The sequence below is a fragment of the Theobroma umbraticum genome, unplaced genomic scaffold (assembly GCF_002168275.2).
Source record: "Theobroma umbraticum cultivar Fairchild unplaced genomic scaffold, ASM216827v3 scaffold_81.0, whole genome shotgun sequence".
Taxonomy (NCBI): Eukaryota; Viridiplantae; Streptophyta; class Magnoliopsida; order Malvales; family Malvaceae; genus Theobroma; species Theobroma umbraticum.
The window spans coordinates 2,039,529-2,057,860 of NW_018397268.1; the positions used below are offsets into that span (position 1 = coordinate 2,039,529).

General features: G+C 36.8%; 2 protein-coding genes and 1 pseudogene across 2 annotated transcripts; 1 reads left to right on the forward strand and 2 right to left on the reverse strand.

Moving 5' to 3' along the window:
• The first annotated feature begins 6,866 nt into the window (after positions 1 to 6,866).
• LOC110425390 (F-box protein At2g39490-like) lies at positions 6,867 to 8,877 on the forward strand. The gene is made up of 4 exons (XM_021440292.1): positions 6,867 to 6,896; positions 6,974 to 7,784; positions 7,930 to 8,091; positions 8,316 to 8,877. The coding sequence occupies exons 1-4, from the start codon at positions 6,889 to 6,891 to the stop codon at positions 8,658 to 8,660; spliced, it is 1,326 nt and encodes a 441-aa protein (XP_021295967.1). The 5' UTR covers positions 6,867 to 6,888; the 3' UTR covers positions 8,661 to 8,877.
• A 1,985-nt stretch (positions 8,878 to 10,862) lies between these two features.
• TIP1;3 (tonoplast intrinsic protein 1;3) lies at positions 10,863 to 12,613 on the reverse strand. Its single transcript, XM_021440249.2, has 3 exons — positions 12,361 to 12,613; positions 11,815 to 12,065; positions 10,863 to 11,442 (listed from the first exon to the last, which is right to left on the reverse strand). The coding sequence occupies exons 1-3, from the start codon at positions 12,491 to 12,493 to the stop codon at positions 11,068 to 11,070; spliced, it is 759 nt and encodes a 252-aa protein (XP_021295924.1). The 5' UTR covers positions 12,494 to 12,613; the 3' UTR covers positions 10,863 to 11,067.
• A 1,770-nt stretch (positions 12,614 to 14,383) lies between these two features.
• On the reverse strand, positions 14,384 to 17,915 carry LOC110425196 (receptor-like protein kinase THESEUS 1 pseudogene; annotated as a pseudogene).
• Positions 17,916 to 18,332: the final 417 nt, after the last annotated feature.

An 18,332-nucleotide genomic window follows, 5' to 3' on the forward strand; every position in this document is an offset into this window, starting at 1 on the left:
TCTCAGCACTTTCATGGCTAGGCTCTTCATTGAGAACCAGGGGATGAATATGGCTAAAATGTTGAATTTCCATCTCTCCTTTGTCTCTATGTGAGTTTGAGGGTGAGATTGCTATAAATGTTCTTGTGCAAGCGCAAGCCCATATATATACTTCAAAAATCTACTGCCCATCCAATCAAAATGACAAATTGTATATGGAACGACCATTATCACCCCCTGTTTTTTATCTCTCTCACTCTTTTTAAGTAACTGTCTAATTTTAAGAGCAAGATTTTACTCTCTTAATGGCTTTAATCTTTAATCTTTAATTCACTTTCAACCCTTGATATGACCATTATTTCCCTTGATGCCTCCATTAAAATAAACATTATATTAATATTAAAAATTATTGATTTAGTTGTGCATTTATGGTCATTAGAGACTACCTAATGACTTTTGGCAGGCCATGTCACCCTTTAATCCTTCATGGCATGTGACTTGTTAATTAAATTAAATTAAAATTTTAAATCTAAAAATAAGGATTATTATTCTAAATACAATATGCTCGGTTTGATCTTTCATTTGAGTTTAACTAAAATCTTGTATACTAAATTATGCTTTGTCTTTTTCTTTTGATCTTCTTATTTGGTTGTTCTTTATTCCTTTCTTGGTCTTTTATTTTTTAAAATGGTATCAATTCTCTTTCTCTTTTCTTTAGATGAGCAATCAGCAACGTATTATATATTCTTTCCAAAGAAATCATTCTTTTCACTATATGCATCTAAAAACATGATTCTTTCTGTATTTCTATCTGTCATCAATAAAGAGAAAATACGAAATATAAGAAAAAATTTTCACCAAATTAAAATATGAGAACATTTTTTTTTTCCAAGATAAAGTTAAAATACTTAAACTTTCTTCCCCTCCAAGTTATGGCGTTTCTTTTGGTGTACACATAATAAATTATCCAATGTTAAACGTACAAATAAAGATTATTATTCTAAACACAGTTGTTGTTGATCTTTCACATAAATTTTTCTTTATTCCTTTCTTGCTCCTTTTATTCTCGAAATGGTATCAATTGATCTCTTTCTCTTGTCTTTGCTTGATCCACTTCAGGTCGCTGTCAGATTAATCCAACTTTCGAACAGAATTGGGAAGTAGTTGAAGAAACCAAAGAAGATTCCATTAGGGGTTAATCTAATGGTACCCTCTTGTCTCATAACTTCCATTAGAATTGCTGTCAAAACCGGTTTGCTTTGTGACTCAATAGAAGATGCTGTAATTACTATTTGGAGGTTCAATAACATTACTCTCCATTGTCAATATCAAGTCCAAAGGAGAGTATTCAAACAAAGATTTTATGACTTCTTTTAAAAAAACACACAAAAATGTGAATTTTATCGAACGAAGCTAGATGCTATAGCAAGACTCCTCTTGGCATAAGAAGCTTGCTTTAAGATGAGTTAATCCCTGTAAAATTTACAAAACAAGCTGCTCAAGAAAAACTTTTTGCACCAAAGACAACAGAAAAAGCCCCGGTCCACATAAAGCCAAGGGCCAGCAAAATATGAGCAACATCCTGAAATTTTGACAACAGAACTCTTAGTAGTCAGTACAAATCAAAATATGAGCCAATCCAAACAAGATCTCAAAAACAGGAAGGGGGTGTAGACAGAGTTGCAACCCTCCCTAGCTGTCAGAATTTCCGCAGAGCAAAGAAAGAACGTCCTGCACTCCAACAGCCCGGCGCCCCACAAAGACAAACCTCAACCGCAAAACACAAAGCAAACAGCAGGACGGAAACCCCCTTGACCTTGGCAGAGAAACGAAAAGGAGAAAAAGGAGGTCCTCCATCAGCTCATCTTGACAGCTGTGCTTAAGAATCATCCATCAAAACTCCAAAACGCAACCGCAGCTTTGTCAACCAAAACCCCGTCCCAAACCTATGATAACTCTTCCTTAACCACACCCTCCAAGATCAACAAGCAGAGGATCAGAGACGGCAGAGACATTCCTTGTGAGCCCCCACCAACCCGACACCCCTTCACTCCCCGACTTCAACCAGTCTCAAGAAGCAAAAGAAGATAACAGCAATCACATCCAACATGCCCCATGCATCCGCCCCCTTCCCCCTAATGAAAAAACCTAACCCAATACATGAAGGATCAAGCCACAATAAAAGGCAAACATGGCTGATTCCCAAATAACAAGGAGAAATCTGTGTACAACAAGGAGAGCAAGCAAAATTTGCCTCCCAAGAGAGCAAGCTCCCTAGGCCCAGCAGTGATTTTTCTTTTTTTTTTCTTTTTTCTTTTCTCTTTCCTTTTTTCCTCTTTAATTTTCTTCTGTGTTCTTTTTTTTTCTTTTTCTTTCTTTGACTTGGATTTCAAAACCTATTCAGTGGTCAAAAGAAGCACACAGACTAAAGAGCGGGATCACATCCTGCAACAAGCAGAAACTCAAATCCAAACCTTTCAAAGAACCAAGGCAATCCCTTCCAAGACAGCCCGCAAGAAAAAATGTCATAAGGCAAAAGTAAAACCACTAAAGGAGAAGAACACACAACTCCCAAACAAGTCAGAAGAGAGCAAAAAGCATGAAAATAAGATCCAAAAACAAAACTCTACCCCATGGCACAAACCAACACTCCTTAAGCAAGAGATAAAGAGAACCAGAGCTATCTTGAATCCCATGTTCTTCAAGATTCACAGACAGGCCAAGCATGGCTTGGTTTTTGTCGTTGCTATTGTTTTTATGATTCTTAATTCAATTACCTCTTGATTAGTACATGAATATTTAGTTCAATAATAGGTACATATTTTTTTCACTTGAAGAGTTGAGATTAAATATATAGTTTTTTCAATTTAAAAAAGAAATTAATCAATTATGCTATGAATTAGGCAATGACCTATAGATTCTCCATTGATAAACCAAATTCATTGGTCCAGGAAATTGAAGCTCGATAAACTGAGCCCTCAATACCAAAGTGAATCTTGTGGATAATGTATCCAAAAGTTGGCCCAAACTTAGTAAATCTATCAAATCTTCTTGCGGTCAAAGGGCAATGGATTCTTGGCATCATTGTTTAATTTTCTTTTATTAATTATTTTTTTAAAAAAAGTGAGTTTTATTTTTCTGTCATCGGGAATGCCATGACAAGTCTTATGGAACAATTTTCATGACATAAAGCACGTGGTGTGGGTATTTGACTGTATATTTTCAGGAGTTACACTGCGTGCCAAACAAAATCAGCAGGAAAAGTCAGTAAAGGGTCCCAACAGTGTCAACCCAACGCAAAGGATCGTACAAGGGACTGCAACGAAAAAGCGTATGAGAATCAGTGACCAGTTTTAATTAATTGAAAATAATTAGAGTAAAAAATAAAAGTCTCGGTTGATTTTTTCTCCTAGAATATCTTATTTGATTTCTTCGTAGATGTCAGCATACTTTTATAGTCTTGTGTTATAAATTAGTGACTCCCAAATACACTGAAATTGCTTTAATTGGTTTGCACAGAGAACAGATTGCGAAAGCAGTTTGAAAGGCTAGACCAAATATTAAAATAATATATAGTAGTGTCCTTTATGAATAATATCATTAATGAAAGATGTTGAGCAGCACATCAAGAAACTCTATCAAAATAAAAAGCTGTCAAATGTCAAGCTAGTATTGTATCATAATTAAACATTAATATTTTGGTTCATGAGTAGAATATCCTTTCAAGTTGAGAGGCAGACTGATCAAAGTAGTTAATTAATTAAATAATGGTTGCTGATGAGAAGAGAATTAGTCTGACATCTAATGACAGCCCATGCAAACCCAGCACCCTGAAAAGCTCCAAATTTTAATTTCTTATGCTGCTTTTTACAAGAATATATATAATTTCAAAAGGGATTGGATATAGTTTATGAATTTGTTATATATCTAAAGCAGCAGGCCAAGTATTTATATTTTTTTTTCCTGTGCACATTTGAATCCAAACACTTTTGAAGCTTTCAAAGCAATTAGAATAACCAATTCTTTCTTCACAAATAACAACATTATGTTGCTTAGACTTGGAAGTTTGTCCCATTCTACACAATGAACAAGATCATATAGTATAAGGTAGAATCAAAATTAGCATATGTAGTCTAATCGGGACAAAATATGGATAGAAACAAAAGATTTAATTGAAAATTGAACTTTGCAACTCCATTAATTAATTATGATCTTGGATTTTATCACAAAAAATAATTTTTTCCTATCACGTAAATCTAATCTATTTCATCTCAAAATTTGAACACGTACAACGTTTTTAAGTTAATTTATCACATAAAATAAAAATTTTATACAATTTTTTTAAAAGAATCAGGTTTAATTAGTCCTTAATATTAAATTATTTCACTTGGGTTGGGTGTTGGTTTCTTTGCAATTTATCTCCTCCAAAACAAGCAAGGAGAAATGCTACAAATAGGAACAAGCTGCAAAAGGCAGACAAAAACAAGACAAATTAATGTTAGAAAATTTAGAAGAAGAAGGAGAATATTTAGAGAAGAAGAAAGAGTATGACTTTGAGTGCGAAAATTATCACTTTCCTTAAAATATTTTTTTAACTTCCAGAATATAACAAAGTCCTTAATACATTTATCAGAATTATAAAATTGACAATGCAAAAACGTTGTTTATATAATAAGTACTTGTATCCTTTCATAATATGACTCTTCAAATAAAATGAAATAACTTGTTTTTTTTTTATAATATGACTCTTGAAATAGTTGTTTCCTTTCATAATAAAACTATTTAATAATTATATCTAATAACCTTTCAAAAGTTATATTTTAATAAAGTAATTATTTATAATTCTTTAGTCACAACTTTTCCCAACATTAACAAACTATCTAACAATTAACAAGTACAAACCCAGATCAAGGGAAGCAAAATACAAGATAAATGAATAAGAGAAAATGTCTTCAAGAAACAAGTGTCCATTTCTGGCAAATGAATCTGTTATCTTGTTAGCCTTTAGCTTGACTTCTTCTAGACAAGCCATTAAAGATAAAGTTGCAGGCTTGCAGCTGTCTGGGGATATAAATGTTATTTTATGACGCACCGTAACCCCACCATTTTGACTTTGGTGAGGGGTCGTTGCGTTCGCTTGGTGTGGAGGAGCTACCTTTGGAGGGCTCGGATCTCTCTCCGGTGAGGGAGGTGATTCTCACAGCCTGCGGATCCTTGCACGGCGTGTTGAGGCGAGCTTGGAGAGCCCGGTCTTGGGCAGTGGTGTGCCGGACGGGGGATTCCGGCGACCGAAACTTGGAGAGCTCGGTTTCACCGATCCGGGAGGTATTTCAAGCGACGGTTGGCGCGGAGAGCACCGCAAGGAGGAGGCTAACGCATCAGTTCTGGTCGCGTTGGTTTTGGTGAGTTTGACCGAAAACCAGTTCCCGGAGAAGACGACCGGTGACCGGATTCGGCAACCTCCGGCGACCGACCCGGATTTCGACGGGGATGCTACCCCGGGGGTTTTGACGCGCTGCGGTTCAACGGCGACGTCGGTTTTTCATCCGACCACGGTTTTGGAGATACGGGACAGCGGACTTCCGAGGCGCATTTCGGGCCGTCAGGAAGTCGAAGTGATCGCGGATTGCACGTACGCGATACAGGAGCATCGAGCACGCATCTGGAGCACAGACGGTGGTGGCGGCGCATTCCTGTCAGAGCCGATATTTCAGGATTTGTCGGGCCCACTTTGTGTTCACTATTTCGCATTGTATTTCCCGAACAACATTTATTCAGTGTGACTAGTTTCCGCCACTTAGTTGCATTGTATTTCTCAGAGCGGTTTTCGACGATCGAGTGTGTGGTGCAAGTGAAAAGACACACACCCAACAATAAATACATACCATTCCTTTCTTTTCCAGATCATATATATATATATATAGGCAGACCAACTGAAAGCGTTAACATCAGAATGGAAATGCTAAATTTTTGCCATTGAAACTCGTCACTGCAGTCACCAACAACCTTCTGCATATGGGAGTTAAGGAAGAATCTGCATGCTCCAGGCCAAATCTCTTTCGAAATGGGACAATAAAAAAAATTAGTGGCTCCTCGATTCCCCAGCATTATTGTAAAGACAAGAATTGATATATGTGATTGAGATCCTCCAATCACTTGCTATCGATCGGCCTCATCTCTTGCATCTACTATTAGCAAACGTGTAATAGGGCCAGTGAAGTTACTAATTAACCAAACTTTTATCACTTGAGATAAATTTACTTGACAAAGTTAGACGTTTAATATTTTATATAAAGATAAATTTTGAGATATTTAAATTTTTAATTTAGATTAGTCAATGATATAATTTAATAAAGAATAGTGTTCTTAGTATAATTAAATTTAAATTTCAATAATCTAACATATAAAAAAGAAAGTTTTAATTTAATGATAATAACAAAATTCTTGATTTTAGAACTTTATAGGAGAGGATTAACTTTGTTCTCTTGTAATTGACACGTTTGGAGTTGGTATATATTTTCTAGAAAGAGATACTAAGTGACAATCATAGAAGTAACTTAAAGCGAGTCAATCACCCAATTCGATTTCATTGGAAACCATTCTTCCTGTTTTGGCCATATGAGAACTATTTTTCCTTGCAACTTTGCAGAAAAGACGAGAAGTGCTTGGTCACTATTGACAATTTCAAACACCATTTGCTTCCATACTTCAACATAATTACGATGATTTTACAAAGTCCTACCACCACTTTATAAAATTAACTAAAATTCAAAGTTCCTTGTGACTTTGGAGTTTGACTATGGTTACAACTATGCCAATCCAATTGATCAATTTGTGTATAAAAGCACAACAAGATAAGCGAGGTTAATCTTTGTAAGCAACTTCTCCAATAATTTGAACACTGCAAAAATGCCAGGGTGAGTTTTCTTCTTCTTTTTTTTTCCATGCATTTTGGTCTATTTGAGCAACTGAGACTAATTTAGCTTTGGAACAGTGGGCTTGCCATGGAAGTAAATGCAGGAGATTTCATCAGCAGTTTACCAGATGAGATCCTTTTCCATATAATTTCTTTACTTCCCTTTGAATCTGCCATCCAAACCATTTTCCTGTCTACCCGATGGAGGTTCTTGTGGAACATGGCTCTGGTGCAACATGGAAGCAAAGAAGATGTTCCCACTGCAGTTTCTGGTTTCCTTAGAAATTTTGATGAGCACAATCCAACAAGGAATACTAGAAGGCTTCGGTTCGATTTTGGAGAAGATGGTGTCCTCTCAGCTATTATTGCACCCAACCATAAACTTCACCTGGATTTCTCTGCAGACAACCAGGAACATCCAAGGCAGTTTGGTTGGCAGATAGAGTTGAACCCCCAAAATCTTAGTCTCCAGGCAACTCCCTCCACCTTCTTTGTTAAGACCCTTTGCCTGATATCAGTAAACTACCTTAGCAGTGAAGCTGTTTCTTCTATGGTCTCAAGGTTTCAGCTTCTTGAAAACCTGAAAATCATTGGATGCAGTGGATTGGAATCCTTAAGCATCGATTCTGAGACAAAGCTTTTAAACCTAACCATCTTTGATTGTCCACAGTTGAAATCTCTCCATATTAGATCCTATAAACTTAGAAACTTTTGGTATAGAGGGCAACTCCCTTGGTTTTGGCCTGAGTTTCATTTCAACCTGGTAAACGCCATGCTTGATTCTAGGCAAGGCCCCGGCTACAGTACCTTCAGGACTTGTGATTTTGATCGAGTCTTGTTGACAATAAAGAATTCTGAAATTTTCACGTTGTGCAAATGGTCTTTTGAGGTATATTGCTACATTTTCTAATATCAGTTTCAAACTATGCTGCTTTCTGACAGTCATTATTAATTAAGACAATGAATTACTTTATGCTGCTTACAGATTAAATATAACTAAATTCTAGTTAATCAAATATCCTTTACCCATGCAGGCATTAGTCTGTCCATCGCTGTCATCTTTTCGAGCTGCTTTCCAGTTTTATAGACTAAAAGAGCTGTGGTGGATTGATAATTATTCCAAGGGATTGTACAATAGTGATGCTCTAATCACTTTCTTGGAACTCTGTCCTTCCTTAGAGCGACTCTTCGTGACTGTAAGTTTATTTTTCCCTTGACTTTGAGAGACAGAACTTGAATTTCTTGATTTCTCTCCTCCTGACAGTGATTTTTAATTTTCCTTCATTTCTTGTGACATTGATGACATTGCTAGTGTTTGAAAGGAATCTTAAAACGAAACTCTAAAAATGCAATAAGATTAGGCAAAATTTTGGTCCTTTTTGACGGAGGAATTGAAACATAGTGATTATTGAATGTGCAGATTGATCATAAGAGCTATGCCATGCCAAGTGCAGCCACATGTTCCAAGCAAGTAGGTAAATACACAAAATTGCAGCATCTCAAAGTGGTTAAATTGGAGGGATTTGCCAATCAAGAGGATGTGATTTTGTTCACTGAGCGTTTACAAGATGTGGTTGCGGTGAAACCAGTAATCCTAACAACATTAGATGGGATATGTTTCCAGAATTTGACTAAGGTTACTTCTCATGAACCTGACCAGCCAGAAGAGACTTCACCACTTTCACAAGAAAAGTATTTTTACGAGTTTGTTCAAGTGAAAAACATCAATGAGTTATGTCCCAGTCATCCTCACATGAGCTTGTAGGCCACAGAATAGCAAGTTTCATCTAGCCACGTGAAGCCTCATTCATAAGGCTATAGCACCATACGTGATGCACTTTTTGTTGCATAAATTCTCCACACTGTTAACAGAAATATACATAGTTCAGTAAAGATTATGTGCAATAAGCACCCTTTATCCTTGTTTTGTTGAAATTTTGTAAAGTTAAGACCCTGCTTAAACAGGAAACAAATAAAAAGAGTTTGAGTCTTCCCTGTAATGTGGAAGGGTGTGCTACAAGTTCAGAAGATTCATTGGTTCCCTTCAAGATTCTTTTCTCAATAAGCCTTTTATCAAGCTATTTCCATATTTGTCAGAATGCATCACAAAACCAGCAGACACCCAAAATTTTTTTAATGTAATGAACATGTTCTATATATCCGGCGATAAAAAAGGAGATGAAGTGTTATCTTATACGGCAGACAGAGAATCAAGTCAAAAATATAGCGTATAAACAATTGTTTATAGTTTATCCAAAAGATGTGGTATACTACTCACAAAAACTTTTGTCCATAAACCAAGTCAATGAGTCATTTCTTGCTCTCTAAGCTCATGGATACAAATCTCTTCGCAGTCACTATAATCTCTTGTTGTTTTCTGGGTTTTTTTATTTGGTTGATTCAATTAAGGCACACCTTTGACTATTATATTCTGGTAGAAAACTTAAAATCTATACTGTTGGGGGGGGGCACATGGAGGACTATATTCTAATCTACTTTTCCTGATCAGAGAGTTGAATACTTGATTTTAATTTAACTTTTAAATTGTTCATATTTAGACTGATATTTATATTTTAATTTGATCAATTAAGTCAATTGGCATTTCTTTGTGTCTAAGGCTGATAAAAATAAATCAATTGAATCTCCAAATTTGAAACTTCTGCCCCCAAAAGCAAAATTTTGTAGCTGTTGACCTTGCCCAAAATCTGGGTATGACTGTTATCCAAAAGTTGAACTTTGAAGTTACATACTACTAATTTTAAAACTGTAATAACGTCGTAACTGTAATGTTTGAATACATTATGCATCAATTTATATCCTGTAAGTCTACCATAAGCATTCACATGTAAGATATTCAATATTCATAATTAGGCCAATAAATAAAACTTATATAATGATGAATGTATTCGAAAGTAACTATAAAAAATAAAGGAAGATATATATCAGCCTCATCCTGGTGCCATCTTCCTCTGATCGAATTAGGTATAACTTTGAGTATTCCCTAGTAATGCTCAATCTGTTCTCTGTTCCTGACTTCCTGCTGATTTTGAGCAGCTGTGTCTTTTGCATCAATAAAAACTGTTTTGTTTAAAGTTTATGAACAGCCTGGTGTCGGAAACAATAATATTAATTTGAGTATTCCTAGATGGTAGTTTTCAGAGTATCTGATGCAATATCAGCAAGCCCTAAATGTTTGCCAACAAATTAAACAGGGCTAATCCATGAGCCAGGGATGCAGCTACAAGGCCGGCTGGTGTGCTTGACCCATGACCGTTTAGCTTGTTTACCAACAAAAACTTCAGCCAATGATTAAACTATTCATTCATTTCTTTTAATCATTGTAAAAGTCTCCACTTAAAATAATTTAATAAGGCTATTAGTAGATTGAATGGTTTCATGTTCAAAGCTTGAAATTGGCTGTACTCTCAAAGGATTACTCTAACATGTTCACTTTGAAAATCCGAGAGAAAATTTGAAGTACCACACATGTGGAAGCAGAATAGTGAACAGTATGCTTCATCTCTGTTTCTACCGCAAAAGCCAATCATTAGAATTACATAATTTAGTTCCACAGATTTCTTTGTGGCCAATGGAGTATGGCTTTCAGCATTCCTAGTCATGCTCAATCAGTGTTGTTCTGTTTCTGGTTGCTTGCTGCTGTTGTGCAGTCGTTTCAATTGGATCAATAAAAACTTGTCTTATTTGAGTTCATCAACAATCTGGTGCGGGAATATTGCGATTTTTGAATTGTCCACATAGCTTAAAGTCCTCCACATTGTGGGGAATTGGTGCTTATGATCTACCTTTTAATCCCTTCATGATACTTCCTTGTCAATTTAGATGGTAGTTTTCAGTAGATAGCTGGTACATCAGTATAACTTGTATCAGAATTCTAGTGGAAAGGATTGATCATGGACTATAATTTCTTAACTGAGATTTCCAGATAAACCACATAAATAAACTGATATAAGGAAGTAAAGAGAGCCAAGAAGCTCTTATGCACTCATATAACACAAATTTCAAACAAACTACAACTACAACAAAAGTACAAGAAATCCAAATTCAACCCTAATTTTCAACCTGAGAAACGATCACTTCCCTTCCCAACTTTTATTCCCTCCATGACCTAAAAATGTCAGAGAGAAACTTGACCCTTGACAAAATGGAAATTCTTAGAAATCATTCGTAGAAAGAGGCTCATGGGTGGCATCACCAATGAAAATGTTGTCATAGACAACGGCTGCAATGGCAGCCCCAATCAATGGACCAAGCCAGTAAACCCAGTGGTTAGTCCAGGTCCAGCTAACAACAGCAGGACCGAATGACACTGCTGGGTTCATGGAGGCCCCATCAAAAGCACCACCAGCCAAGATGTTGGCACCCACTATGAAACCAATAGCAATAGGGGCAATAATCCCCAAATTTCCTTTCTTTGGATCCACTGCTGTGGCATATACTGTGTAGACTAGGCCGAAAGTCATCACTATCTCGAAGACAAGTGCGTTCCAGGCGGATACATCAGAGGACAGGGAGAAAGCTGACGTTTCCTGCAGTTGATCAAATCAAAAAACAAAATGAAACATTGAACCAATTATTGGTTACCAATATTGGACATTTTCACGCTGATAGACTTGAAAGCTCCAACAAAAGGAATATGACTGATTAGTCACCCTTATTATTGATAGTCATGATCGAAATGTATCCTGCCACTAATCTTATAGATTTTCTTAAATGAATGTACAAATTCAAGCCTGTTAGTTGAGACTGAGAAGTTTTTCCAGGCCAACATGTTCTTAATTTGTGTTGAGTCAGGTCCAAGTTTTGAGGCTCGACTTGCATTGAATTGTTGAACTTTTCCATGTTCTTTCAAATCTCATAAAGAGGCAAGATGATTAGAGTTTTTCACGGGTTGTGCTTACCAATCCACCGGTGGCAAATTTAAGGAGCAAGCAAGCGACGACTGAGCCTAGCAACTGTGCAATCCAGTACAAAATGCCTCTTAACAAAGTAATGTTGCCACCAATGAATGCACCAAAGGTCACAGCAGGGTTAACATGACCCCCTGAAATGTTTGCACCAACCGAAACCGCCACAAACAGGGCAAATGCATGAGCCAATGATGCAGCTACAAGTCCGGCTGGTGTGCTTGACCCATTATTGGTCAGTTTGTCTACCCAATAGAAACATCAGCCCGTTAATAATCATTGTTTCAAACTACGGTCACAATATTACGACACAATAAATTATCATTTTAAAAATTTTTTATATAATAAAATGATTAGTCTATGGTCAAAGAGTTTTTGAGAAAGAAAAAAAATAAAATACGTTGTGATTCGTGTTATGAAATGAATTATTCAAAATATAACACAACACTTTTCATGAAAATTTTTTAAATACTTGATTACATGAAAATAGATTATTTATTTTTATTAAGACATAGAAAATGTTCAAATTCGAGATCTTACTAAAAGCCATGCCAGACCCTTCTCCGGCAAATACAAAAATAAGCATAGAAAAGAACTCCGCAAAAGCCGCCTTTAGGGCATCTGGCCGGCCCGCCTCTCCCGGTGTCCCGATCGCAATTCTATTGATTGGCATTTTCTGGAAAAAAATTTTCCTCAACCCTGAATTCTCTATACCAATATAAGTATCAAGAGCTATTTCGTGCTGCTTTGCTTTTTATAAGTGTAGCTCTCAATTTTGTGTTAGCTTGAAGTGTTTAGTAAGAGCTTCCTTTTATATATACCTAAAATAACGGCTTAGGAACCGGTAATGAAGGTACCCGGTAAAAAACACACAGTGGAAGGGGTAGGGGCCATATTTTTAAGCCACATGTCGGTGGCTTTACAGCTAATAAATGGCAACCTGGGTTGCCACGTGTGTGGCCGTGATTAATTGTAGCTACGGAGAATTCGGCAAAGAAGAGATCTGGATCGCCGACCAAACGATGCGGTGGGACCAGGATGATGATTGTGTGGTTTGTGGTCCATTGGTAGGCCTGTAGAGGCGAGCGAGATGGGCGGCTGGAAACCGACCATTTGAATATTCAAAATTTAAACGTGTGATTCTTCATGTCCTTTTTATGGGGCCCATGGAATAGGCTGTGCTAGGGTTTTGGTGTGGTTGTAAATGGGCCCATTAAGATCCAACAACTTTTCTATCAATAATACTACTATTTAATTACTTTTAATTCGGTACCAGGTTATATTCCTTTTTCTTTCAAACGTAATCCGTGATAGTCACCGATCTTATATACAAGAAAGATAAGTTTTAAACTTGTAATTAAGAGTTTTTTTAATTAAGATATATCTTTGGAGTTAAAGATGTGAACTCATAATAAATAATATTAAAGTTTATCTAATTCCTTATTAATATGAGATTTTATATAAAAAATACTAAAATCATAATAATTCTAAAATAAAGTGAATCACTTTATTTTATAAATGAAAGGACCAATGCAGCTAGTGATAGATTTAAATTTTGTATAAAGTGTAACTAAAGGGTAATAATAAAAATAATTAATTTATATATGTCATCAGCTACTGTCACCATCTTAACTCCGCTAGTAAATATCACGAAAATATTATATAATAAAATAAAATAAAATATTGTAAGTCTTATATCAATAAAAATCTTCTTTTATCCAATAATGAATTATTAGACATTGACCATCACATAATATTTTGAAATTACTCTTATAATTTTTAGTTTGCCTTAGAACTTTGCTAATAATCCAATCCGTGATGTGAGGAAAAGGTGAGATGATGAATGACTATTGGTGTAAAGACAGCCACAGAGCACACCAACTACTTCTTTTTCCTTCTGTTCCTGTTGAGCTGTGTAAAGATCTTTCGAGTTATCCTTACTTGATAAAAAGCAAAATTATTGGCTACCTAGGTTGACTCCACCATGTGATTAAATGCCTCTGTTAATGAGGCTTCTAATTATTATTTTAATCCAATTTTTCAATGCACAAACTTGATAAAAACACAAATTAGGTGAAGCCTTAAAACAACAATATCCTTAAGCATTTGGTTGAGTATGAGGTGGAAAAATTAGATGTGCCATTAATCATTAATAAAGAAACCAAACGTGACAACCCAAGGTCTAAGTTTCAACCACAACCTTGTCTTAGTATTACATATAATAATCATTAGATTTTTAAAATTTTCATCATATCTAAGTTGGATTTAATCTTAAAATATATTTTTACTTTATATATTCGGCATACAAATAGTTATATCGTACATACTCAAAACTTATTTTATTCTTATTATAATTCTTATTCATTTATATAATTTTATACAAATTTATTACAATGATTTTCATTAATTAAGTAATGATATTGTTATTTACATACACTCCATAGACTTTCTTGCCGACAGCATGGATGGCAAAATAGGAGCAGACTCTTATCATATTGGACCGACCAATTCCCATAAATAGAACTTCGCGTGCAATCAACTTACATCATTTGTAATAATTGAACTTGACCCTTCTTTATATTGTCTTCTTGACTGATCTCACCCAATGATCATTGTCTTTTAGTTAAGAGGTTGAGATTTCTCGTGGGGTAGTGGCCTGTAAGCGAATTCTAAGATAAGTTGTTATTTTCCTTTCATGATTTATTAAAGATTCGACTCTTCTCCATTGCTCAGCATTCCTGATCGATACGAGCCTGCTTTCACCCATGGGTTGGACAAACAATGTGTGGGCTAAATGGGTTCTGAAATAGGATCTGAACCACTAGTTTTAAAGCAATTAGGACAGAAATTCCTGCAAATTGAATTGACCAGAGTTTTCAATTTATAATGTTTGTGCTTTTTGTTTCTGTAGCTCATTTGTTGTTGAAGTGTACGTATGGTTAGAAGTTGGAGACACGTATGAGGTTCAGCCCTGGCCAATAAGCATTGTACTATCTGCTTTTTCTACGGTGTTCCATCAGAGAAAGCAGCCCAATCCCTTTGGAAAATATCCCCACCCAAGCCAAAATAGCAGCAAACGTAGAGCAAAGTATGTAGGCAACAACAGGGAGAGAAAGGGAGGCTGTTTATTACAGAAAGCAAAATTAGTTATAACCCTTGATTTGGTGTCAGGGATCAAAAACAGATATAGAATTACAAATTTCTGTTGCAACTTGTATTAGAGGACCTAATGGGGAGTAGTGGAATTCATAGTAGAACTCTAGATTTCAACTAATTACTAACTTCTGTGACTCCTTTGCTTGCAAAAAAACTGTTAAAAACTATCTTCCTTTTGGATCCATGAGCTGTGAAAACACGTCACTCGTGGTTGTTGTTGCATCAGAAGCTTGATCACTGATACTGTCAAAACGATTAGCACTGATTGATTCAACTTGGGGGATCCACCCAGGAATCTCTGGAATATGATTTGCACTGTTGTCTAATGAAGCATTTTGTATGGAAGCCTCTTGTAGTTGAAGAGCGTACTCCAAATTCCATAACACATCTCCCATCGTAGGCCTCTCGGCTCCATGTTCTGCCAGGCACTTCTCAGCTGTTTCACCAAATTTTCTCAGGGAGTCGAGATTGATAAATCCTGCTAGATGGGCATCTATAATCCCTTCTAACAGGCCTCTCTTTTGCCAGTGCATAGCCCATTCTGCTATGTTAACCTGTTCCCTTGGAAGAGCAGGGTTTATAGCTGGCCTGGCACACAAAATCTCCATGAGAACCACTCCAAAGGAATACACATCAGATTTCTCTGTGAGTTGCTGCCGACGAAAGTACTCAGGATCAAGATAACCGAAGCTTCCCTTCACAGCAGTACTTACGTGAGTTTGGTCCAGGGTGGGACCTAGCTTTGACAACCCAAAATCTGCAACTTTTGCTGTGAAATTTTCATCGAGGAGTATGTTGGTTGTTTTCACATCACGGTGGATGATAGTGTCTGCTGCTCCTGTGTGAAGGTAGTGCAGGCCTTTTGCAGCTCCAATGCAAATTTCAAGCCTTTGTTTCCAGCTAAGTGGGGGAAGATTGGAGCCATACAAGTGTTTCCGCAAAGGACCACCTGCCATGAACTCATAAACAAGGATCATCTCATTTTGTTCTTCACAGTAACCTCTAAGAGAAACCAGGTGCCGGTGCCTCAACTTGGAGAGCATCAAAATTTCTGTCCTGAACTCAGTTAGTCCTTGCCGGGATCCTGGATTTCCACGTTTTACTGCAACCACGACCCCATTCTCTAGCATACCCTTATAAACCTTTCCAAATCCACCTACACCAATGACCAAGCTCTCATCGAAGTTCTCTGTTGCTTCACGAATCTCCGAGAAAGACAGAACGCGGCCTAAACCATGGGATTGTGCCGTTGAAGCAAGACTGCAAATTGAAACTTTGGAATCAGAATTTCCCACATTTGTTGGGAATGGAAACCAGGTTGAGGGGCAACGTTTTGGCTTCTTTGGCTGGCGCAAGTACAGGAAGAAAGTTGCTACAATGACCATTAAAACTGCGAAAACTGCTGCAGAAGAGATTGCTAGGACAATCAATATTTTTCTGGGGATCTTCGAGTTCCCAGAACTTACACAAACATTTCCATCAAGGCTATCACAAGTATTGCTCATTTTCATGATCTCTAAACCATTCAAAATTGCATTGCCTGGGAGATTTCTTAAATCAGGAGGGCCTATTTGTACCAGAATCTGATTTGATCCCATTGAAACATTCGTGACGAAGTCTACATAGTAAGCAGCTGATAATGCCATTGTCTTACTAGAAATATCAAAAGAGGACAGAGCAGATTTCTTGTTGATGTAAACATTGAAAACTAAGCTGTTAAGAGCTATACTAACAATGTCACAAAAATGCATCCTAATAAGATAAGTGAAACCTTCCTCTACTTCAAATGCCCATGATATGTTAAATCTCTGATCAGTAACATTTGCTTCAGCCATTTCTTGAGCAGTGGCATAAACCCAATTCGGTGCAATTTCTGCTGATACTCCATCAGGGTACTTTATCAAATTAGGATTGACCATAACATCGCGGGCGGAAGCAGCATTTACTAAATAAGGTTGATCTGGCTCCCATATCCTCCACATGGAATCATTCTTAGGAGTTAGAAGAGGGCCTCCCATGTTTATCCTGTAAGCTGTCTCCAAAGCTACATGTTTTGGGATCTCAACTTCTGATCCTAATGGAACGGGCACAACGCTGGAAGGGAAATACAAATTGGGTACAACCACAACCTCAATCCCATTGATAAATGCAACTGAGCCATTGCAGGGAGAAAATGTCAGTTCCAATTTTTTTGAATTAGAACCTCCAACCTCAATTACATATTCCTTCACTAGAGGAGAGCTTTGGCCAGATTTCGAAAAAGAAAACTGGTGAAGTAGTGTGATTCCATTAGATACAACTGAAAAAAATGCAGACTTCAAATTATATTTTGTATCTTGAAGTGGGAAAAAATGTAGCCGCAGCCAGTGGTGGCCAATCTGCTTAGTTCTAATAGTATAGGCTGAAGTTTTTTTGAAAACTCTAGCAGAATTATACAGAGCTGAGTTACCAGAAATGCTCATCTCATTCCCCGAAACAACAATGTCTGAAGAAGGGGACAATCCCACGTTAGGAGTACTACTATCAGGATGAAAAAGCCGGGAATCGTCAAGTTCTACCGGCTTACTTCCCCCACAATCAATCAAGAAAACATCTATAGGACTAAAAGAAGCACAGATCATTGACTGAACAAAGAAAGCAAATGGAAAAAAGATTAAGAATAACACAACTGATACTTCCATTTCTTCACTTGCCGTTGACTTTAAAGTCTTGAACAGTTAAAGTACTAGACATTGTAACACATGCCGATCGTTATCCTGATTTTGTCAACTTCTGTCTTGCATGTCTTAATGAGAACATAGTTGGAGAAGAACAAATTGAATGGGATGAAGCATACCTGAAATTTTAGTTACTTTGGGTAATGCGGCTGAGAGAGAGAGATAGGGATGAGTTGGGGGCTTGGGGGATGAGAGTTATGATGGTGATTACTATTTCCAAGACTTGGTCTGTGACTGTGTGAAGACTTCACAGATTGCATTAAATATTTAAAAGAAAGAAAGAACAAGAAGAAAAAAAGTTTGGGAAGTGTGGGGAAACTGACTTAGCTGAAACTTTATGAGATTTTGCTTCCTTCTTTTAATATTTTGCGGCATTTAAGGTAAGGAACATGAGGGCCTGGTATTAAAAAATTTGCAGGCCATAGGGGGACCCTGACTAAAACACTACTGTCCTTTCTCTAAAGCAAAAACCAGATGATTCCCTGTTGACCAACTACCCCATAACCTGACCCTTTTTTACGAGAAATAAGATCTTTGGACCATGGAAAATTCTAATTACCATCATCAGATTTGAGCTCAAAAACATATAGCTAAGCCAAACCTTCGATTTTGTGAAGCATAAGCAAAGTTGTCTGCACA